The 24,958-nt window shown below is 43.3% G+C and overlaps 1 protein-coding gene across 2 annotated transcripts in view; it reads left to right on the forward strand.

The window, feature by feature from the left end:
- Window positions 1–24,720, forward strand: part of STX5 (syntaxin 5) — a 78,639-nt gene extending 53,919 nt beyond the window's left edge. For both annotated transcript variants that reach the window (XM_078660500.1, XM_078660501.1), the window contains exon 11: window positions 22,551–24,720. In XM_078660500.1, coding sequence (XP_078516626.1) covers window positions 22,551–22,710 — 160 coding nt within the window. In that variant the 3' untranslated portion in view covers window positions 22,711–24,720. The remainder of the gene's footprint in view (window positions 1–22,550) is intronic.
- The last annotated feature ends 238 nt before the right edge of the window (window positions 24,721–24,958 follow it).

Below are 24,958 nucleotides of genomic sequence, written 5' to 3' on the forward strand. Positions count from 1 at the left end.
TACTGTAGAGGCTGCTCGAGACCGTAATAGTGCCACGAACAACATTCCAATAAAAAAGCTAACGAGATTATTGGGCTAGACTTATAAAGCTTTAATTTTGTAATTCATGTTAATTATTTTAAACTCTGTTTTGATTACATATAAATGTAAACCTATTGCGTTGATACATTAATTACAAAGCATATGTCTCTGCCACATTGTTGATTTGTGACCCCTGGTAACCCTAATCCCATGAGGAGTGTAGTCCATGGGTGCCCTCTCTCCTTGGGACAGAAACAAAGATGAGCATCACCACTCTGTCAGTGGCACTGTGCTGTGTCTTCCCCCTTACAATCTCCCACCTAACTAGACCAGCCGGGCCTGGGAGTCAACCGGGCAGTGCTGGAGTGAGCTCTCTGCGTTGCACCAACCTAAAACACACACTGGGTGCCCCAGGGCAAGAGTAACCCGCCTCTTTAAAAAAAAAAAAAAAAAATAATAATAATAAAATTGATAAATCTGGCAGAGCAAGGCCACAATAAAAATTTAAAAAAAACACTGCGGGCAGAAGATCACTCCATAATTTAGGCCGAAAGCTGTGCGAAGGAACACCCTATAAGCCCGTGCTAGGGGCCAGCAATATGCATTCATTTTTGTGGAAAGGCCAAGAGTACCACCAACATGTTCAGGAAGTGTTTGGGGGTTGGTATATGGAATACCTCTCGGTGCAGAGTGGCTCTTATGAAGCTGTACCTCCCAACGGGGCGGAGAGGGCTTTCGGTGCCGAAACTGGAACACTATCACCTTGCATCCCAGTTGCAGTGGGTGGCCCGGTAGGCAGAAGATAGCCCCTCTTGGACACTGGAGGGGGTTCCCATGACAATACACACCGTTCTAGCTGTTTTTCATTCCTGCCACAGGCATAATAAACCTCTTCCATTGCTACCACAAGTAGCTTATAGATGCTACCTCTGATGGGGCTGCCCAGGGGTACAGGTTATACCACCCCTACTGACTTGGTGGAATGGCATGGGGCGGGAATACACTCACTTGGGGATTTATATAATGATGGACTGATCCCTTTCAACACTCTGACGCAGGAGGAGCGTATACTTCTGGGACACTTTCTTCAACACACTTCCTGGATCAGGGTACTATGCGGCCAATGGGGTGATATTTCGCAGGAACCTAAAAAAAACCCTGATAATTCAGTACATTCACGTAATGGGGAACGGTAGTCACATCATTTGTTGGTGTGCGTATGCCCTGCGGCAGCATACCGCAATAGACCTAGTCCCACTGCAGGAAAAATTGGAACAGGATATGGATCGTTCATTCACGGAGGTAGAATGGAATATTGTATTCGAGAGTCCTACACCAGTCCCGTGGAATGCGAGGTTCCAATTGATACAATATTGTATAGTCCATCGCGCATATCTCAAGACGGAGAAAATCAATAGTTATTTCCATAGACTAGACTCACATTGTTCTCGGTGCGCTCTCTTGAATGCGGACTTTGTACATATGCTCTGGTCCTGCCATAAGCTTCAACAATTTTGGGATACAGTGATTGAGCACCTGGTGCGGTACACTGATGGGCAACATCCTTGCTCCTGGGAGTCATGTTTATTGGGACTGTTTTCCCAGGGGAATAGGTTTATTGATCTCGGCTATTCGGTGGCTAAAAGGCTCGCCATGTGGCGTTGGAAGGCAGGAGAGCCTCCTGCCTTTTTGGCATGGGCCCTCTCAGTGCTGAACTGGGCCACAGCCGAGGGTACGCCCCTCAGGAGAGAGGATACTTTGGGTCTGCGGAAGTTTCCGCTATCGGAAAGCTGGGGCGCAATTCTCACGACACTGCTGCTCAAAGTACAACTACACCCTGACAGCTTATCCACGCGGCAGGATGGACAAGGAGTGGGTTGGGGTTGGACAAGGGATGAGCGCAGGATGGGACGGCTAATGGCATACTAGTGGTATTTCAGTGGAAAGGGATAAGATCTTGACCAGGGATAAATATTGTATATGCCACTGTACATATGTGCTCTGTATGTACATGGGGGATGCCTTTGTTTAATGATATAACCTGTGGAAGTCTAAGTTGTTTAACTATATATATTGATCTACGAATTACACTTGAGAGAATGCAATGACAGCGTGATAAAGGATGCAAAGAACGGAGGATACTGTAGAGTTAATGCAATGGGGAGGACGAAGGCGATTGTTTAGTATCACCTTATACGTTACAATCTCTGTTTTTGGATGTGCTAATCTGTGGACTGTGCTGCTTTACTTGACTAAAGTTGATTGCAGATTTGATATGCGTGTAATGTACATGGCAAAAAAGTATAATGCTATATCTCATTATGGATAATATAAAATAACAATAAAAAGATCAAACAAAAATGACTATGGCCATATTAACAATAACTTGTTATAATGCTTGTCATGATAATGAAACTATTTTATTGGCAAATACAACATTTGCAGTAAACATTCTGTGTTTTAATGAAGGTCACTGGCATGTTTTGAAACGTTTTATTGACAAACCAGAGATTAACAGTGAGTCATGACTGGCCTTAAAGAAGGTCAGTTGTAAGATGGCAATCAATCAATCACAATTTGTAGAGCGCACTACTTACCCACGAGGGTCTCAAGGCGCTGGGGAAAAAAGGAGGGGGTGCTGATACTGGTCGAACAGCCAGGTCTTGAGTAGCCTGCTGAAGGTCAGCAGGTCGTGGGTCTGTCTTAGTGAGTGGAAGGGTGTTCCAGGTCTTGGCGGCGAGGTGCGAGAAGGATCTGCCGCAGGTGGTCGTTCTTTGGATGCGCGGGACTGTGGCGAGAGAGAGGTCGGCGTAGCGGAGCTGGCGGTTAGGGACGTAGAAGAGGAGTCTTCTGTTGAGGTAGGCAGGGCCGGTTTTGTGGAGTGCCTTGTGTGCGTGGATGAGGAGTTTGAAAGAGATTCTCCTGTCGACGGGGAGCCAGTGCAGGTTTCTCAGGTGGGGGGTGATGTGGGGTGATGTGGCTGTGGCGTGGTATGTCGAGGATGAGGCGTGCAGAGGCGTTTTGGATGCGTTGCTGTCGTTTGATGAGCTTGGCCGGGGCTCCCGCGTAGCGGGCGTATCCATAGTCTAGTCTGCTGCTGACGAGGGCCTGGGTGACTGTTCTTCTTGTATCTGTCGGGATCCACCTGTTAATTTCACTGCTAATGTCAGACCCCTTAAAATGACTCCTCTTTGATTACTTTTTAGGTCTTGCCTGATCCAGTGCATGCGCTGCTCTAGCGAGACTTTTAGTAAGTGGGCTTAAAAAAACCGACCACACGCTTTTTGTGTGGCCTAAAGCGTGCGGTTATGCGCACAGGCGCCATCTGGCTTTCCTCTCGCACAGGCGCCATCTGGCTTTCCTCTCTTGTTCTCTTTATTTATCTTGGTTTCAATCGCGGCACTCGTGCTTTAACTGTAAAGATCTTAAGCTAGAGCGCGGTGCCACGATTGCTCAAAAAGTAAAGAAATGTCTTTACTTTTGAACCATTCGCGGCACCCGCTTTAGCTTAAGATCTGTACAATTAAAGCGCGAGTGCGGTGATAAAACAAACGTAAATAAATAGAAAAAAGTGTCCGCCACATATTTATATGCTTACGTCTGGTGCACTTGTTTCCTCTTTATTGTTAAACCAACACGAACAACAGACTGAAGACTGCTCGTGCTCCTCGCAGACTTCTTCTCACCTTCCACTATAGCAGGTTAGGGTGCTAATTAAACATTCGGCTTGCTGCCCCACATAAACGTTTCTTCACGACCTGCTAAACATTTGCCGCTTCGCAGCTTGCTTCCCTAAGTGCGTTGAGAACCGACTTGGAGGCTGTGTTCCGCTTAACACCATACCGCTTGAGGAAGCCACGTCAGCGCTGATATCGCAAGCCCCGGGGTGCATATCAATAAATACGGTCCTGTAATGACTCACACTCGACCGTCCACAGTTAAAGTTGGGAACAAACAAGTATCGGCTGCATTAACGCTCCAACATAACACCCACTCATCAATAGCAGAAAACAAGCATTGGCAGCAACAGGGCTTCCATTAAAATTCATTACCAAAATGTCTACACCTCGTCGGCTCTATTAATGCAGGGTCCCCCAAGCGAGTACAATAACCGCCAACAAGAACATGCCCTGTGCTCTTCGACGCTGTAAACCTCCTCGATCAGCACTTCATGTGAATCGGGCTGGCAGCAGTCGATTTTTTTTTTTTATATCCCATCGATCTTCGCCTCTGAAAAGTCATCCCTCAAGAAGACACAGTACCAAGATGTTGATTGAGGGAAGAGCTTTATCGGGTAAGATGTAGGAAACCAGCCCAGAGACCGGCACCCACCAATTGACCCTGTTCACATGAACAGGAGCCAACATTCCAACCCTTCTTTATTACATCACAACCCCCACTACATTTCAAAAAGTACATAGATGCAAAAGTGCTAGCTCAACATCCTGTGATCCTGGGCATATCATTTAATCTCCCCCTGGCTAAAACAAAATAAAAAAAGTCTTACCTGGTGTAATGTAGATGTGCTGATGTAAAGCGCTCCAATACCTTCAGGGAACATGTGTCATTAGTGGTTAGCTTGGTGAAGCATGTGTTGATTTCCTCCTTACACGTGTGTTCTAACTAAATGTTGTGGGCGTCATGAGGCGTTTGTACTGTGGAAGCGTCATGACACATTTTTTTTCTCTTTATACTTTTAACTGATGCTCTAAAGCATCACCAGAAAGCACTGGCACCGCCAATATCTCCCTAAGGCAAGACTATTGTCTTTGTCAATGCATGATTTAACTATATTTCAGTACTATTCACACTTTTATCTAAGTGTAATAGTTATTTATCATTGTATCTTCATTGAGAAGTTTTTGTTAGTGTCTATGAATGTTTGTAATTCATTAAACCAAATGTACATTTCTAATGCATTCAAGGTTTATTCAGTGTAAAACTTATTTGACATTGGTTAGAGTAATGTAAACTAATTTCGGCACAGTTCTATGCTCTTCAAATAGCTAAGAGTACTCCATTGAGTACCGCATAGATATATTTATGTCCTAGAATAATCTGAGCGTACTTCATACTGGCTTTGGAAGCATGTGCCTTATGTTAAACAAGCATTTGCATAGCCAATAGGTCTTGCCTTTGGGGCCTTATAAGTATTTAGTTATACAGCACAATATCCTTGGTGCAACATCAACTGTTGCATGACTAAACACTTATAAGGTCCTATAGGTGAGACCTATAGTCTATGCCAATGCTTGTTTGAAATAGCTAGCTACAGTTGGCTCCACCTATTAGACATCCAAGAATCCAAATTGCACAAATCGGAACGTTCTTCTATTCTCATTACGTTTTTTATGACTTGTGATTCTCACAAATGTAAGTATTTATTGAGTTTTGATTAGCATTTGGCACAATCAACAAAATAGTGCACAATGCATTTTACAAGTGATGTGACAGATATAATGCTTTGCACCAGCCTTTTCCATGCTCTTGGTTTCTGTAATCAGAGATACAGAATTACAGATTCATTGAGTCCCCGATTATCCAACCTTGAATTTAATTTGTCAGAAAAGGCTGAGCCACAAACGAAGGCGATCGATATTTAGCTTGTAAAGCTGTTTCGTATTGTGTAATGTATGAAATTTCCAACTGAATGTGTTATCAATATATATTCCTAAGTATGGGTATTTATTTACTTTCCCAATTCTTGTGTTGTCAGTATTCTAAGTGTTTCAGCACACTGAAATATTTTTTTGTTTTATTAAGATTATCCAAAAGGAAATTCTTACTATCACATTATTAAATAGCAGTCAATAACCTCATGTAATCAAATCTGTGTCAAAGCTAATTTCGTAGGGATTAAATTAATGCCCTTATAATGAGTGGGGAAAATGTGCAATAAAAAAAAAAAGAAGTGGAACAAAAGGCAGCCCTGTTTTAAGATTTGTTATCGTTTTTGTAGGATTACTTTACCATAATCCATGGTGCTGACTGAGGCTCCAAATTTAGGTATGACAAAGCCAAATCTAAGCCCTACATTTTTAGGTCTCGGCTAGCCGCGCGAAGCGCGTCTCCGCCGAGCCCCTTTTGTCGGCATGTGTGCTTCCCAGGAGACAGTCCTGGCCGCGCGCATCGCCTTGGAGGCGATTTGAAAGTGACACGCGAACGAGCGCTGCGGCCAGGCGCTGTCGCCTGGGAAGCACACACGCATGCACATACACACACAAGCGGCCACATACATACAGAGAGACCCCCCCCCCCCCCCCCCCCCATACACACACGCGCATACAAGCTGCATTCATGGGTCGGTCCCAAGCACCCTTCTCTCCCTGCTCCCCGAACACCAGCCCAGCTCCCTCCCAAGCTCCGGCTGCGGCTTTACCTTTGCAGCGGCGCCGAGCCGGATGCGCGCTCAGATCTGAAGGAACAGATCCCACGGAAATGGAACCGGGAGAGCGAGCTCCGCCGGGAGGCTCACATCGAGAGGCGCGGGGAGTGGGGCAGCTGCAGTGCGCTTCCACCGACTGCAGGGGGGGTGCCACCGAGCGCCTTCCCGAGGAAAGCGGTGGGAGGCAGGGGCCGAGCTTGCGGGAGGAGGTAAGGAGAGGAGGGAGGAGAAACGAGAGCGCGCTCGAGGGCCTGACTGACAGAAGCACGAGGAGGCAGGACTTCTCACGAAAAACAGAATTGAGCTCTAGTTGACACCCCCGGGGTACCCAAGAGTTGTCGGCGTGAAGGAGTAGAAACGTCTCGCCCTGTGGGTATTAGTACTATGATCGATTCGCCCCAGGTAGCAGGGGGCTCAGAACACACAGCTGCAGGATTTCCAACCACATGGCTCTTCGGTTAAAACAAGCATTAGCAAAAGCACTGGTTAGAAAGTCCTGCCCTTCGCTGCTACAAGATGGAAATACCCAGCAGTTATTTCTGTTACACAAAACCAGCCCTGGTCCGTGTGCCAATCTGCTGTATCTGCAGAAAACATCCCTTTCGAAAGCCCCATCTGCTTATACATAGGAGTAAAATAATAAAAATGCCTTCAAAAGTGCAGTGCTTAATAAACTTGGGATAAAGCAATCAATATTCAGCTGACTAACATAGTTCTTTATTTCATGTAGGCTATTTGCAGGGTGCCACGTGAAGGAGGAGGGGTAGTTTACTAACTGTGGGTCACTGGACATGTTTAGCATGTGTGACATCGAGCAGCAGGTGACAGCAGCCCACACACCGGTTCAGCTGCACATAAGCTGTTGGAGACAATGACTTTACTTTCAAATGGGTCGTAGATGGGCTGGATAAGAGGACTGAACAAGAAATAAGATTCCTCCTTGGTAATAATCCGGGTTGGAGGGGGGGGGGGGTTCTCAGGTCACATGCATAAATCAAAAGGAGGATCCATTCAGCCTTTGTCTTTCCAATATCAATAATCTGAGTAACCTAAACAGGATAACAACATCAGTTTTGTGCAGCACTTAGAAGCTGAGAAAGGTTGTTTTTATGATCTGTACAAAAATATAAGAGTTAAAAAACGTTTAGTTTATCATAACTTGATTTTTTTATTTTTATTAAAAGGGCAACTCGCCCAACTTGCAGTAGGATCTACCCCAGAACCAGTCACATATCAGCAACCCAACTGCTTTTTTGTCATCAGTGCCCCATAGTCCAAATCACCCTAGATTAAAAGAGGCCGCAAGTAATGGCCGCTGGACAGTGGTCCAGCCCTATTTACGATTAAGTAACCTATTGAATCACAAATTGGGTTTGCAATTCGGTATTTGGAAGGGGCGTGTTCATGGTGTCCCTCTCCTAAACCAAATCATAGTGGTATGTGTGAATGTTTTGTGACTCAAATGTGGTCGCCAAACATTTGCAATTTACCGCCAATTTTAGATTGGTTTTAACCCATTCACAAATGGGAAGGGGTCCTCATGGGACCACTTCCCCTTGTTGAATGTTTATAAAAGCATTTTTTAAGAGCAGGCTGTGGTCCCAAAGACCACAAGAAAAGACCAAAAGAAAATATGAAAGAAAACTATATATATTATATTTTTTTTATTTTTTTTTAAACTCCTCCCGTTTTTCTTAAGAAAACTGGCTGCATGAAAAAAAAGAATGCTTTATTTAAAAGCAATCTGGCATGGTGGTCTGCTCATTTATATTCATGAGGTATGTCGTCAATTTGTGACCCACTGGGAATTGCAAATGAAACTCAAGAGTTTCATACATTTGAAATAGCTATTTCCTAATTGCGATTCACAGGAAATCACAATTAGAAAATCGCTATTTTAGAGTTCCTACATGTGGTCGCTAGACTCCGGTTTCAGCTACAGCGAGACATATATTGCTACTGACTTGACCTATTTAGTCCCGGTCATGCCCTGACACAGCCCTCTGAAGTGTACCAGGCTAAGCTCAGAAGCAATCCACCTTTCTAGAATATACTTTTAATTCTAAATTTGGGTTTACCTATCAGAAATGGATATAGTTCTGGAAAAGAGATGTACTCTCACTTCACTTTTAAAAGGTTTTCAAAGAGGTCTTACTAGATTTGAGAGAGTTAAGGACGGATGGCGGTCCACCAGGAAGGTTGTGTGGATTTTTAGCCCAGGCAAAATGTTATTGTTTTCTCTGGTACACTCCACTACACAAGAAAAAGTAACTTTGTGCTGTCATTTTCATATTAGAAGGCTCTTTGTCTTTCACGCACATTACATTTCTAAAAACACATTTTGAGCTTTTACTACAGTGGAAAAAAACAGTGATTAGGCTCTCCTACACAGAAGTTACAGAACACAAAGGCGAGCATAATATTGTGGTGTCCTGGTGATCTTGCATACTTTGTGTTCCAAAAGACAACTTTTTAGAGCTTGTGCGTTATGCGACGCCACCACTAAACTTCTTCATCCAGCACCGTGAGCTTTTAATTTATTTTACCGAAACATCCTTCAATTGAAGAAACATATGGTCGTATTTTGGGATCTGTTGCTTAAACAGAAGAGTTTTTTGGTCAGGGATTGTTTCAGGTGCTCAGCTAATCTACGCAATCTGGTACAATTCAACAGAACAATAAAAGTATGGTGCAAACTAGACATGGGGATAAGCCCTATAACCCCTTAATCAAGTGTGGGAAACCCCACACAGAACAAACAGAAAGAAAACGCCCACACAGAACAAACAGAAAGAAAACGCCTAGGCACACATATGAGAGAATCAAGTCAATGAGAACAATAGTGTAAAGAGGAGCAAATAAATCTTGTCCAGATGGAAGGAACAGTCTTGTAGTGATGTAAGAAGTTCAATCTTTTAATTCCTTGTCAAAATAAATGCACATAGAACAATCCAGCCGACACGTGTTTCGTCGCTTTAAGGAGAATTGCTCCGCGACTGCTGCAGGGCTGTGAAACAAAAAATCGGTCCGGGTAATCGCTTAGCCAGTGATAATTCCAACCCGGCTGGGCTGACGCAATCAAGGTAAAAGACTTTGGATAATCAGTGTTACAAATGATTGCAGAAATTATACTGCTGAATGGTCGATCGTGCGAAGTATCTGGTCTTGTGCTAATCTTGTAGCAAATCACTAAGTCGTGGGGAGTCTTCAAAGTCGCAAATCTTTTGCATTTAGTTTTCAAGTGCAGTGTCCATTCTTAGTATCGTAAGCCAATACGTAGCGCCCACGACGAGTCACTCCGATCCAGGTAGCAGACCATTCAGCAGTATCATTTCTGCAATTATTTGTAACACTGATTATCCGGAGTCTTTATTTTGACAAGGAATTAAAAGATTGAACTTCCTACTCACATCACTATAAGACTGTTCCTTTCATCTGGACAAGATTTTTTTGCTCCTACACTATTGTTCACATTGACTTGATTCTCTCATATGTGTGCCTAGGCGTTTGCTTTGTGTTTTGGGATCTGACTGTTACTCAAACAGAAGTCCACCCCGCCATCATTCTCATCAAGCATTGACAAAGCCAATAGGTTTCCCTTCTGAGAGCTACTGGCTTTGGCAGTGTTTTGTCCCATGCTGTACAGCAGCACAGATGCTTTGCAGTGTGGATAAAAATAATTTTAAAAACACAGATGCAGCCAGGCCTAATGAGTTTTTGTTTTTAAGTGCATTAATGCTGGACGCATTTCAGTCCCTTTTTATTTTATTTTTAGTCATGCTGCACAGCAGCCACACTAATATACAGCATGGCTACAAATCATTGACTAAGTCCGCTATGCCCATGCTGTACAGCATGAATAAAAGACAATGGCAGAGCCAGTAGTTTCAAAGGCGAGATCTATTGGCTTTGCCTGTTTATACGCTCCTTCTACTAGTCTTATGCTTATCTTTCTTTATTTCATATCATCCTAAGTAGAAGATTTAAATACTTCATTAGGGCTTGTTTAAAACTCTGAAACACTGTATGCGTTAGATTAGCCTTTTTTAAGGAAACAACCTTTAATTTTAGGATATATTTGGCTTAGAATCATTCTGCTTCAAGAGATTAACCTTAAGAGAAAATATGTCCAAGCTTTGAGAAAAGAACCTGAACGTCTTCCCTACACTATAATTCTTATATCAGTTTAATGAATCTCCTTTTTTAAAATTTGATTGGCTAGCTTTCTAACCTTGACGTTTACACTTACCAGTTATCCACAGTCAGAAAAGTTACAAAGCTTCACATTTGATGAAGCACTAAAGGCGGTGGTCACTATTACCTTGGTAAAATAATCTGTAACCTGAAAACGTCCGTCATGAATCTGGTGTGATTGAGCATTATATTCAGGTTATAGGATTATGGGTGAACTGTGCACAGCACTTTTTTTTTGTCGCGCGCACAACAGTTTTTTTTTATTTTTATTATTTCATTTCGCGGCCATTGCTTGTTTTTGTTTCTGCCGCTCCTCGCCACTCGCGGGTGCAGAAGGCTTGTTTAATCAGGCAGCAGAATGTAAACTTGAAGATGAGGAAAAAAGCAATTGAGTCCTTTTCCTTGCGCTACCTTAAAGTATATCCCTATCAGTACTGCAGTCCTCCTGGCCCCTTGCTGAGGAGGCCATCTTTCTGTACTGGGTTAGGTCAGAAATCTTGCATGGTAACATGTGCAACCCTGTTAGTGCCAATACTATGTCCCAATTTGCCTACTGCACTCTCCCACCCCACCGTTCTTGGATGTGATCGGAAAGGACACCGCAAGAAAGGTTTTATGCTCACTGACCCACCTGTTTTATTCACACTCCTGCTACTAGTCACTGACTTATGGATTCCTTCAGATTTCATACATTAGAAGGTAATTTGTGTCTGTTTTGCTTGGAGGTCTTCGCTATATCCTCTTTTTGTGAATTCTTTCACTGGGAGTAGAAATTATTGCACTTAACAGATTTTTTCAGATATATGGAACTGCACCGATCGAAGGCAGAAGGTTGATCCCTGTAATCTATTACGTCTGGGTAGAGTGTCCTATCGAAGGAACTTGTTGCACATCTTACTCTGAAGAACACTGCACCCGAACCCAGAGTTGCTCAGCGTGGCTCTTTTGCCAGCTGTTCCAGACCTTCATGGTTTTCTTAATGCTAGGAAATGTTTCAGGTTCAGTTTGTTGTCATGCTTGTGTACAGCTTGAGCATGTCATGAAAGAGGTTGCCTCTACTCTTCCGCAGTTCTTACCATGTTTTGTTTAGACCCTTTCAGTCCTGGCAAGGACTTCACATATAAAGTACATCACATACCATTGCTGCATTTTCCAAATGTGAGCGATTCTCCTTTTGGAAAAGTCGTTGCCTTCAAGGCATTAATCTCTTCAGCAACATTTCTGGTGCATTGAGCTTTAGAGCTCTCGGGCCAGGGATCACGATTGACCTCAGCACCAGGCCTTTGTAAGTAAAGGTAGGTCACGCGGAATACTGATTTGACAGTCTCTTGCTCCCTCAGTGCAACCAGACAAAAGCTGAAGGCTGTACGTGTGGGCCATTCTAGCCCTAGTCCTGAATCATCTGGTCCTTGCTTGCAGGGCTGAGTCCACAGTGGTGTGTAGGACTGGAGGAGATCCGGATTGTAAGACAGCCCCTTCGCACACTACCTGCTAATGATGGCAGGCACTGGGTAGAGTACTCTGGCAACAGTAAGCGGTACACAGCTTGATGGTTATAATACTGGTTATTCCTAGTGTTCCTGTCAATATCAACATAGTGAGTTCCATGCTGATAACTGGCGGTATTGGAAACTACTTTAAAATCTGTTAAAATACAAAATGGTATATATTTGAGCCTGCTTCTTCACCCAGTTAGTTCCTCCTGTTCCGAATTGGATTTGTCAGTGCTATTTCTCTATTGTTCTTTTATTCATTGAGCCAGATGCTAATTCCAGGCTTCAAGCTTGAAATCTTGGTCAGAATAAAACATTAACATGCTATGTCGTTAAACCGGAGCCCCTAAAGGAGCTCTTATTTTTTTCTTTCCTTCTTAAAGACAGGCCAGTTCAAATTTACCTTCACCTCCCTGCCATGAATTGTTACAGCATGTGCTAGTTTGTGAGCGACCTTCAGATCTCTGTTCTATTTATCCCCCATTTTTTATTAAACTATATTATTCAGGTTTTCAGTCATAAAAAAAATCGCACAAAATCAATATCGCTGACATTACGTCAGCATGGTATACACGAGAATGGCGCACCAACAGTTTTGATCAGCTACAACAGGAAGATGTGGACAGGTCCACAGTCTAATATCATAAGTTATAACTGAGCACCAACAGAGTTGCAATGGCAGTGCTTATGGTGTATTGCTGTGTAAGCAAAAAAGAGCGTACAACATTACTAAACAATGACCAGCCTATTTAAATTATACAACTATAGGAAAATGAAAGCTAATCACCATATCAAAGTCCCGGTGTCACTTAGCAGGGGAGTCCCACAACAAGTAAAAGACCCCGCCCCCTCCGACATTGGGCTTGGCGCAGAAGCCATTGGGACCTTATAAGTGTTTAGCCATGCAACAGTTAATGTTGTTGCACCAAGGATATTATGCTGGATAACTAAACACTTATAAGGCCCCAAAGACGAGACCTATTGACTATGCCAATGCTTGTTAAATCTCCCTCTGAGTCAGTTATAACCCTGCTCATCAAACCACTGCGAGAGAAAAAGCCCAATAGCACATGGTTGCTTGTACACCACACTACCAAGGCACATTATTATAAACTTCTCAATTATCTTATTTTAATTAGCCTCTCTAATTGTATTGGTATTAATGTACACTGCATTATTTTCTATAACAAAGGTCTCGATCTTGTTATACTTGGTAGTTCTTTATGTTAATTTTTCTTAACATCACCTGAGAATGCGGAGTACGAAATTAAGATTGCATATGTATTTACTAGGTAAAACCAAGGACTCTTTCGAGGTTGTACATCCCTGTAGCCCTGTTAAAGAAAATATAACTGATTTGATCATTAAATATGTGCAACATCAAACTACAGCAGGACACAATAAAATGGCCAGATCATTACATCATCAAAATCAAATATTTTTAGAATACATGGAATTGGTCTAACCAGACATAAACAGAGTTGAGCTAATGTGTGACAGTGACGGAACAGTTACCAATAACTTAGTTACAAGCCTATGCACACGTGTTTTTAAATAATAAACCCTGGCATTGAATGTGTACCCAAGGCTACCACTCAGAGGAATATGGTTCCAGGCTGGATGACTCTGGGGAAAGAGCTGAACTGGAAGAGACCTCATGGAATGGTAAAAGCCATTTTGGAATGAGGGACCATCTACTACTCTCAAAGAACAGCTATATTGAAATTAAAGGTTGTTTATCTTGACAATCTTCAAGTGGGCAACCAATATATAGGTAAGGAGTGTCTGTGAGCACTTTGCAATGAGACAAAGCCACGCCCCTTCCCCCAACGCATAGTAAGACTTGCCAGTAATCACAGGTAAACTGTGCTTTCATTTACAATACGGAGTTTATAACCAAAGGCAGTCACTGGAAAGCTGAAGTGTAGTATGGTATCGGACTGATTACAGTATGTTGTAGGAAGACCGCATAAGCATGGAGGGAGACCATTCTTTCAAGGAATAGACAGAAGGGCAAGGTAGATGGGAGATACTTTTTCATATTTATAGGAGGCACGCACAAGCAAGATGTCCTACTTGTAGAAATATGTTGATCAATTAAATGAATGAGTTGTGCTTTTAGAGGGAAATACCACCTACAAGGAGGAATGCATCAGTGATGATGTTCAGAAGGGGGTGTATCGTTAGTAAAACATGCTGAAGTTAAAAACCAGATTAAAGCATGATTAAAAAAAAATAAAGTAGTGGGGTGGGTATATTTGAGTACAAGAATATTTTTTCAGTGTAACATTGCAATGTGAACAAAGAAGCAATTAAATCAGATGCATGTACTACTAATGCTGTTTCTTTTCTTGGGCACCTGATACCGTCACTAGCACGTTCCTAGGGCTATTTTGTGACTTCTTTGTATTGCTCTATGAATGTATGTAAGGCACTCTAAAACTCGATAAAGAAAGTTTGGCAAAAAAATAAATAAAGACCTAACCTCTGGAACTGAATCCCTGGAGAAATGGGAAAGCAGAATCCAGCTAGAATCTTATGACTGAGTGAGCTTTTAGGGGACCTATTGTCTTTTGGATTTCAGTGTTTTTTTCAGAATCTCGTAGAAATGGGCTTGAAGAATCTCTTCAGTAGAAAACAATGTATTCTTAGGAAACAATCATACCAGTCAAAGCAGAGGGAGCAGGACCTAGCTTTATCTTTAGCGTTACAAATGGAGGGCATATATGGAACCAAAAAACAGTGGGTTTTGAGACATGCCTGTCAAATGGAGCAAGAGGTAGGCTGAATGAAATCAGTAAGTGCTTTCTCAGGAAGAAAGTAAAGCTTTGCTTCTGTTTTTGGCTAATCACAAGGTAACTGAGGAATATCCGCGATAAATTTGAGATAGTGGGGGCCACCGGCTTTTATTTTGGGGGACCAGTACTTCTTTCTCTTCGTCTGACACTTTCAGAGAGCAAGAGTGAAAAACACAAAAAGAAAAGACTGAGGAAGACCGACATAAAACCATTACCAATGGAGAATGCAGGGACCTACACATGTGAGATAACTGGGCAGGGAGTGCCTGGCAGCGAATTAAAGAGGCCTGAGGTGGATTCAGGACTACATGCCCTTGGTTTCCGGCACACTGACCTTTTATAGCGCCAGCAGTGCTTTGGGCACCAGCACATATTCTTTTATAAATAAAGCACAGAGGAATATAGAGTAAGTCTTTTGGAGTCAAAGAGGGCAAAGGCTCTGCTGGGCTTTATATGTGAAGGAGTTGCGAGGATCAGAAAACCCTTTCCCCAAACCATAAGACTAATCCGAGTTAAACATTTTGAACCACTGCACCAGGTTTGGAAAATGTTTGAAAATAACTGGAATAAATCATTGAACAAACTTGCGTTGGGGGATGTTATGGGTCAGGCATAACTTAGATCCACTGACACAGGCTAGCTGTGGTTATTGATGCCATTGGAACCATAATTGGGACCATCTTCTGTATATCGATGAGACTTCTGTTTTTGTTTTATTTTCCAGTTATCATCCATGGATACAATTCCTTGTTCTTAAACCTGGGAGGAAATTCTGCTGTCGGAGAAAGAAAGACAACATGACATCTCTTGGCAATGTAGTATATAGAGTTTATCAAATTGCGGCCGGGAGGTCAACCAGCCCAGTAGAACTGTAAACTGAACTCAACTAAAACATTACAACATAACAAGCAGTGTCTTGTTATGTTTTCTCAAAACCACAATATGTCATACATTTCATTAGCATATCAAATCAAGCGTTTGCACAAGCATGTCGTTATCTCGTCTAATTTCAGCAAGAAGCAATAGTTTCAAGTTTACATGTTAATACATTTTCACGCTCCCTGCACTACCAGTGTCCTTGACTGTCTCAGGCTTTAAAGCCTAAAAATGCCTTCCTCCCTACTCGTCTACTGTTCTTCAATACCTAACCACCTGCTTATCTTGTTCCTGCGTGTCTACTTTTATCTACATATTTACTCATAAACTTTTCCTTGCACTCCGTGCCTGTGGTGCATACCATGATTTTCCATTTGTACAGTGTTTATGAATTATATTTCTCTATCTACTAAAACTTGTATTTACTTCTCCTAGGCTCCCACTCTATTCTTGCTCTCTAATTGTGGTATTGTAAACCACTTAGGACTGTGCTTTTCCGTTACCATGTCCATTTCTACACTTCTTTCTGCTGATACCTGCATTGGAATGAGTAGGCATTCTCCCTTTTCTATATACTCTGTAACGTTCCCCCTGTTTAGTTGAAATTTCAACTGTTTCCTCACCTTTCTTGTTACCTGCAGACATTAATGTGTATATGTTCTCCTCAACGCCCTGCATTTTATTGACCAATCTAGTGGTGAACACTAGACCCAACTTCTGGCTAACCCCTGTGCAGCATCCTATCTAACTGAAAGACTCAAAACATCAAGAGCTCTACCAGAAGTATAGGCAACATGGCCTTAAATAGTCCTGACATCCAGGATAGTATCCAAGTAAACCACCCTGAGAACCACTTGTCTTGGGCACCCCCCAATCCACCTTCTTTTGCAAAGTATACAGAGCTTGAATGGCCTCTGTTAATGTTCCATTGTCTGCATCGTTGTCTGGGATGGAGGTACAGCAGGTAGTTTCAATATTGGCACATACTCCCACCTCCTCCGTAGTCATCATTAAGTCCAGCACATACCTATGCTGCATGACCATTACTCTCGCAGCTTTTCTTGGACTGCATTAAAACAGTCTGATCGCCTTCATTAGTTCCCAGCAGATTATCTGCAACCAACGTGCAGTAGCTTTTGCTTGAATGAGTGGAAGGATGCTCCCGAAAAACAGTTAAGCATCTTTGTAGGACCAAAATAGTCTGCAGTTCTCTTCCTCCGATGATGATGATGGTGCAGCAAGGTATTTGGACGGCTCATGGGACGGTCATGTAGTTTTGATATGTCCAGTCCTGGAAACACCAGAGGGGGGGTGTGCACGGTGACCAAAGAACAGTGACCACTCCAATCTTAAGGAAGTTGTGTATACAGCCGCTCTCCCAATTCCAGTAGTAGTCCATTAGATTGGAGGTGCCCCAATGCATTTCAGGATTATACTTTGTGGTATTACAATTGATGTTGTTCCCCACCGGTGCCTTTCCATTCGCCCTAAAACAAAGACAAAATAATGGGTTTTCTACCTGCTTGTAAAGTTGTTGGTGTTCCTACCCAAGATACTCTAAATATGTTCATTACACATTGCCGGACGCTTCTGTTGTGTGCTATTGTCATTCTGGTTTCCCCTCCATAAAGAAAGGTCCCTACACCCAAATGTAGCGCCATTGTGCCAGTGACTGTGAACGTATACTGATCCACTTACTCAGAAACATGGCCTCTCTTGACAATCGTTGTGCCGGAGTGTGGCGGAATAATTCTCACAAAAAAGTGTAGGTCGGGATACTCTTATAAATCAATATTTTAGCTCTCCACATTTCATCCTTGCAACACATAAATTGTCTTGGCCATTGCGTCCAACTTCAATACTAGTTCTTTGCGTATTGTTAGGACATTCATTATATCTGCTAACTCTTTCTCATATTGTTTGATGTTTACAAGGAATGTTCCCTCTTTTACCTGCAGGGGTTGCATCTGCTCTCGTATTCTGCCAAGGAAAAGGTGTAATAGACATATGGTAATATTAAGAGGTACCTCTTTAAATGAGGGTAACCTGTCGGAGGCGTGTGGAATCCAGGAACAAACAAAACACGATTCAGGATGTCCTGCTAATCTACAAACTTTTTACTAAAGCAACAGATTTTTTTCTCATGTTTCTGAGATGGAAATTGTAGAATATTTGAGGATCAACAAAAGTCCTAACAGCTACCATTCCTACTTAATTTTTGTTGAAAACAGTACCCCGGGTGTGTCTGGGTGCTTTTCACCCAGGGCAGAACCAGCCAAAACCTGCACCATGTGATGTCAGTGTAGTGTCAATGTGTTCTTCATGTTAGTTTTAGTCCTTTCCTATGCATGTTGGGGCCACTAATACATGAAGTTACTGTTTATATTTTTGCAATGCTGTGTGGTATGACTTTGATCATTGGCAGAAAGGGCCAGAGATTTTTATTGCATATATGAGAGAAACTGTTTTTTGACCCATCCCTTGATATTCCCTGGCTAAGAAAATGTGCTGGGATCCACGCAAGCTATGTCCCCAGGTTTCAGAAAAGCCCAGTGTTTTTAAGGATCCCTTATACTCGCTGGCTCAGAGTCCAAATACTGCGACCATTTCCTGTGGCAAGTAAGGAGAAAGTTGGATTTCTTTGGACAGGGGTTTTATATGTGTGCTGGAAGGGGGACCCTCCATTCTGCTTCCCCTAATGTCAGTATACGGTTTGGCACCTTGCTGTGGGTCCCGATTCGAAGACTGTCCAGCACTCCACCCCACTCCTTTTCTTGCCAGTTTGGTGGGCTTTCTGCCCCTGGATGGTAATATTGGGACATTTAACACAATGGAACCAAGCTAGACCCGACTGAAGGGCCCCCATCAGTGCAAAACAGGCCTTGGGTTGCTTGTATTCTGGTCAGAGGACCTGGCTTGGCAGTTCATGTTGGACTGTTGCTGTTCGAGGTGGGTCAAGACAGATTTTCATATGACTGGGTCTAACCTGAGGTCATAGAGTGAGCAGAAGATCGATGGGTTGAAATGCTACCATGAACGATTGCCAGTGGTTAGACGTATCGCAAGCATCCTCCTATTATCTTTTGTGTTTTTGAAATTTTGAGTCATTTACCACCTATCTAAGGGAGTGGGCAGAAAGCCCACCAGACCATCAGGGTTAACATATGAGAAATAGAATGGGGTACACAGCTTTCCCATCTCTGGGCTGGACTGCAACAATCCACACCTTCCCTCCCCAGGCACCAGATAAAATGTCTGCCCCCTCAGGAGGAAGATTAGATGGTGAATCCTAAATTCCTGCCCATGGAGCGGGAAAGCCAGTAGACACCAGGGATTGCTCCCCCTCCCCAGCAAAATATTGTGTGGGGGATCAGACCCTACCCCCACGCATCTAACACCACTATGGGAGTTAAAATTGGGGTGGGGGGGCAGTGATATGCTATTAAGAGATGTAAAATAGGGGTGGGGGTGCAAACCAATCCAAATTTCCACTTACCTGCCATAGGAGTGGCTGCAGTATTTTGAGGGGGGGGGGTACATAACCGCTTTTTGGACTCCTGAAGTGGGTGGTACTGCCCAGTACTAGGAAGAACCACCCATATTCATTGAAAGAAAAAGAGAGAATTCCTGGGCCCTAATTACACATCAGATGCTCTGTCCCTATTTGTACCTCTGGACTCCCCTATTTGAGTGTACCCAGAGCAGACTGGGACTCTGCGTTCGATTATAGAACAAAAACGCTGTCCTCCGGTTGGGTGCAAACTCTGACTGTTGAGACAGTGGCACCACCTTTCACTGGAGGCAGACTGGCTCCTCTTTGAAGAGAGGGGATGCACAACTTCCCAACGCAGATCCAAAAAACAGGTCTTTACAGAGCAGGTGCAAAGACAAATTGCTTCCACATTTGCATGGGGCTAAGGCCCTATGCGAATGTGGTAAACGGCTCCTGTTATTGTGCTAGATGTTCACCGGCACGATTCATATTGTAGAAGGGACTGCACCAGTATCTACGGTCCTTTCTATAATACCAGCATTTCATAAGCAAAAGAAGAGTGTCCATGAGAGAGGACTGCGCCAATCACAGGAGCATTAGAACATCCTCACTGGGATGTTAAAGAAAGCCCTCACTCACCACCTAGTGATGACATGCTTCATCATCGGGCCCCACCAAAGAGACCGAATGTCTCTTTGGTGTGCTGCAACGCCAGAATTACTGCGGAGCGGGATGGTGAGTAGAGGGCGTGTTGTGTGCAAAATTATACTAGTGGGTGATGGAGGTTAAAAATGTCAGTAGTGTATCAAAGAAAAACTTTATTAAATGATCACTAAAGACAATGAAATTAAAAAATTATGTGAGGGACCAGTCCACTTTAATTGAGTGGTGGGTTCCTACACTGTTGTCGACATGTTTCTTGCCATTGAAACGGTGTTAATTTACCCTGCAATTCTTCAGGACTGGGTGTGTGATAAACCCCGGCGGTATGAGCACGCTAAGGCCCACCCTAACCTAGGGACGTGAAAGTGAAAAAAATTAAATCAAATAGTGTCAAAAAGTGCAAAAAATTAGGAATAGAGACTTATCCCTAATTACTCCTGGTTTAGGAGGCTTCTACTGATCGTTTCTGCACTTTCTGGGTGTTATGAATAAACACCATGGGTCTCAGCGTATTCGGCACACCGCCCTCGACGCTCGGCACCCGTGGTCCACCTACGTCGCCCTCAGACTGGACCCCGACGTCGTCGGGGTCCAGTCTGAGGGCGACGTAGGTGGACCACGGGTGCCGAGCGTCGAGGGCGGTGTGCCGAATACGCTTCCACCCCCCTCCTGAGACCCATGGTGTTTATTCATAACACCCAGAAAGTGCAGAAACGATCAGTAGAAGCCTCCTAAACCAGGAGTAATTAGGGATAAGTCTCTATTCCTAATTTTTTGCACTTTTTGACACTATTTGATTTAATTTTTTTCACTTTCACGTCCCTAGGTTAGGGTGGGCCTTAGCGTGCTCATACCGCCGGGGTTTATCACACACCCAGTCCTGAAGAATTGCCGGGTAAATTAACACCGTTTCAATGGCAAGAAACATGTCGACAACAGTGTAGGAACCCACCACTCAATTAAAGTGGACTGGTCCCTCACATAATTTTTAATTTCATTGTCTTTAGTGATCATTTAATAAAGTTTTTCTTTGATACACTACTGACATTTTTAACCTCCATCACTCACTAGTATAATTTTGCACACAACACGCCCTCTACTCACCATCCCGCTCCGCAGTAATTCTGGCGTTGCAGCACACCAAAGAGACATTCGGTCTCTTTGGTGGGGCCCGATGATGAAGCATGTCATCACTAGGTGGTGAGTGAGGGCTTTCTTTAACATCCCAGTGAGGATGTTCTAATGCTCCTGTGATTGGCGCAGTCCTCTCTCATGGACACTCTTCTTTTGCTTATGAAATATTGACCGGGGAACAAGAGTGTCCGCTTACTCTCCCTGTCTCTCTTTTTGAAATACATATATAATACCAGCATGCCACGGGTAATAAGGCCACTGGTGTCTAGTGAAGTTTCTGCCACCTTGAGAGATCAGATTAGGGAAAAATCCCAAATACGCCCTGCAGGTATGCAGAAAGATTCCTTCCGGTGCTCCACAGAGTTTCCGGAAGTGGCTCAATGTTAGGACGGGACAGCATGCACCCTATTTATTTTGTTGTATTATTGTTGTTATTATTAAAAGTAAAACAGTCCCTTGTGTCTGGTGCACTTCTTGCTTCTGAAGGTGGGTGGGTTTGAGGAGATGCAGAAAGACTCTTTGGGCTCTGGTGATGATGTAGGCGGCCTCTCCCCCACTCCATCATTTTCATAAAAATGGCTGTCCTTGGTTGGCTGTCTGCCTCATGTGGTGGGCAAATTCGGAGTACACCCTCCCAATCCACTCCCTAGCCAGTGAGTCTGTATCGCCCCTTGGTGCGTAGGGAAAGCAATTGGCATGCCTGTGGTAAGTCTCCCAACCCCTCCTCCGCGCCCTTACTTGAAGCCAGACATTTTGAGCAGATAGTAACAGAACTCCTTACAAGTTGATTATAAACAAGGTAGTAGTAGTACTTTAACTTGATAAGACCAGGAATCAACAAAAGCTACTTCACTTTGGAAGAGTAAAGTTTAGATAGAAAGGGTTTACTGAGATACGGGGTCTTGTTTTTGGCCCTAGATATTGTACTGATCGATATTGTACCAGTGCACTGTGAATGCCTGAAATTATTGATGACTGCCTGTAATTTGCTTTTTTTTCTCTTCTTGTTTTGGATTATTCAATAAAAAGATCTTTAAAAAAAGCCACATCACGTGTGGTTGCATGTGCAGTAAGGTTTCATGTTCTTGGTGTTACTTTGTTAGTTTGTCGTGTTTTTATTTTTCTCTCTCGTGTCAGGTCAGTTTGATGTTCAAGGAAGTAGACTGTTTGGCTGTGACTGAACAGTGCCAAGGCCCTTCTTAGGGTATCAGCATAGGATACATCTGCACAAGATACCAGCCCTGGTCAGCCATAGGCATAGTTACAAGCTTCCAACTACTTTTTCATAAATTCACCCTGCTTAACAGAACAGTACATAAGTGAATCATGTCAGCGATTGGGGAAGAGAAGGCCATTGTTCTTAGCATTTCTGTGAATGCAGTGCATGAAATCTGCAGTTTTGGGCCAAGCATTCTAGCCTAAAGCTGATTAAGTGATCTAGTGATGTGTTTTGTTATGTTATTTTGACATATTTCTTGTTTTCTTTCTCACAGGATCGATGCCAACGTGGAGGACACACAGCTCAACGTGGAGGGTGCCCACTCGGAGATTCTGAAATACTTCCAGTCTGTCACTTCCAACCGCTGGCTAATGATCAAAATCTTCCTCATCCTCATTGTCTTCTTTATCATCTTTGTGGTATTCCTGGCATGAGGACAGCAGCTCCCTAACCTTCCCCTATCCCAAAACAGTTCCATCCCAGCGCCCATCTGACTCATTTGACCTCTGTAGGGGTTTCCGCTCCATCACCGTGTCAAGTGGCCTCAAGAAGCTGGTGCATTACGGAGTGATGGCTTGCTGCTGGGGTGAGCAGGCACTGCCCACTTAATGTCCCATGACCTGTGAAACACCAATGTACTCCAAAGAAAATGACTTAATTTGGCATGGGAGGTCGTGATGGGCAAAAGCCTCTATCCTGTGGACTCCAGTCACAATGTGTTGGAGGCAATTGTGATATATTGGGACTCGAATCTTGAATCCTGATGAAACTCATTCCACAACTGAGGCAGCAGGAATCTTTCAATGTTTAACCATCTCAATTAACCCACATTCCCCAATCTCCTGATTTGATGACCCTGTACTGTGAAACAGACTCCTATCAACTTGGCCTCTTTGATGGTGCTTCATGTCCATTTTCAGCATAAGCAACACAGAGGAAGCTACCGTGTCCACGAGGCAGAGTCCTGGATTTATCAGCAGGCATCCCATCATGGAGAATAGTTGATCATGCAACAGAAGAGACTTTAACTCAGTGAAGTGAAATGAAGGGATTCTGACCCCCAGCCCCTCCTCTATGCACCAAACACTTAACTTGCCTCTTTGCTCGAGGCGCGGTGTAGCCCAATGTAGGCAAGGCCTCCCTCTTTCTTTAACAGAAAATGGAAAGACTAGGGGGTTCGACTCGTATTTAAACACTTTCCTTTTTATCCAACTAATAAACAGTTATTTTTTTTATTTATTAGATGACTTTCTAATTACCCTATTTGTCCCTCTCCCTTTGCACAGCTCCTCTGGATGGCCTATAAGGGTGGGGCCATTTGTGGAAATCATTTCCTCCACCAGTTTTGGCAACGGGGGCCACTTTTTCTATGCAGTGCCTTTTAATCTTTTCCACCTATGTCATTAGATCTCCCTCTTGCTCCTCTCCAACGTGAACAGTATTTACATATGATCTGCAATGTTTGTTAGTTCATTAACTCCCAGGGTTCATGATCCACCCACCGTCCACAAATTCTCTTGCAACCTTGTTGCAGCTCCACCTTTCACTGTGTCCTCTAGCTCATATGCCCCTCTCCTGCATATTGTGTAAGGGATGAAAGGATAGAAGTGGGCCCTGGATATGTGAGTGCATAGCAAGTAGGTTGTTCTTTAGCACTACTTACATATAGAACGTGCATATCTGGGGTAGAAGATGCTGGGAAACTAGCACCATAAGAGCAGCATTACAAGGATCTCCCCTGAGAACAATCAACAGTTTGGAAGTGGCACTGTATACCTTTATACAAGGACCATGAACAAACTATAAAACCATAGATAATTCCAGAAGTTATTGAAGAGGTAGAGCCAGTCTTTTTTATTATTTTTTTTTTAGCCCGTACTCCTCTCAGGCGAGTGTCCCAGTTTGTCACCCAAGCCCATGAAACTTGCTGGAGGCTTGGTCTGATCTAGTTTAGTGGGTGGAGGTCAGGCTAATCACAGCTCGCTTTTTAATACAAAAGACAGAATGTAGCAGATGCTGGCAAGTGTGTGGCATGGTCTTGCCTCCTGGTGTGAGTGTTCACACTGCCTTATTTCTGCTTGAGCCAGACCCTGAATGAGTCCCAGAGTATTGCGGCCCATATGCCGAAGCACCTGGCACTGTGCTGATCATCTTGGTCACAGTGACAGTCTTCCACTCAGTGCTTGAACAACGTGTGTAAGACTGTACTTCTCTGGTGCTTGTTGCTTGTGTTTGAGTTTAATGCAGGGTGTGTTACAATTCTAGGCCCTTTTCTTGAGCCTTGGAGGAGCTTTATGTACTGTTTTTTGTGCGAGGACCTGTATGAATTTTACTGACCATTTTGCCCCCTGTACAGAATGTAAATAGCACAGTGCGGACCGTTCAGTAGTGATTTGTATAATCATACTGTTTGCCAAAAAAAGTAAACCAGAAATGTAATTCAATGGCATAGTTCTGGTCTGTGATCATTTCTAGAACCCATTGTGTTTTTGCAATACATCCTGCTTCCTTTTGGTTAATAGCTGAATTGGCTTAGTGACAAGGGAAACTGTGTATATGTTTTACAGTGACCGATGTGGAGGAGAGGAAGTGATTTGCTTTGTAGATAACCACTTTATTCAAGAATATGAAATGGCTTCATACTTTATGATTACTGTTCCAGAAATATTCATGCTGTTGTTT

Source organism: Lissotriton helveticus, chromosome 9 (genome assembly GCF_964261635.1).
Source record: "Lissotriton helveticus chromosome 9, aLisHel1.1, whole genome shotgun sequence".
In the NCBI taxonomy this organism is placed as follows: Eukaryota; Metazoa; Chordata; class Amphibia; order Caudata; family Salamandridae; genus Lissotriton; species Lissotriton helveticus.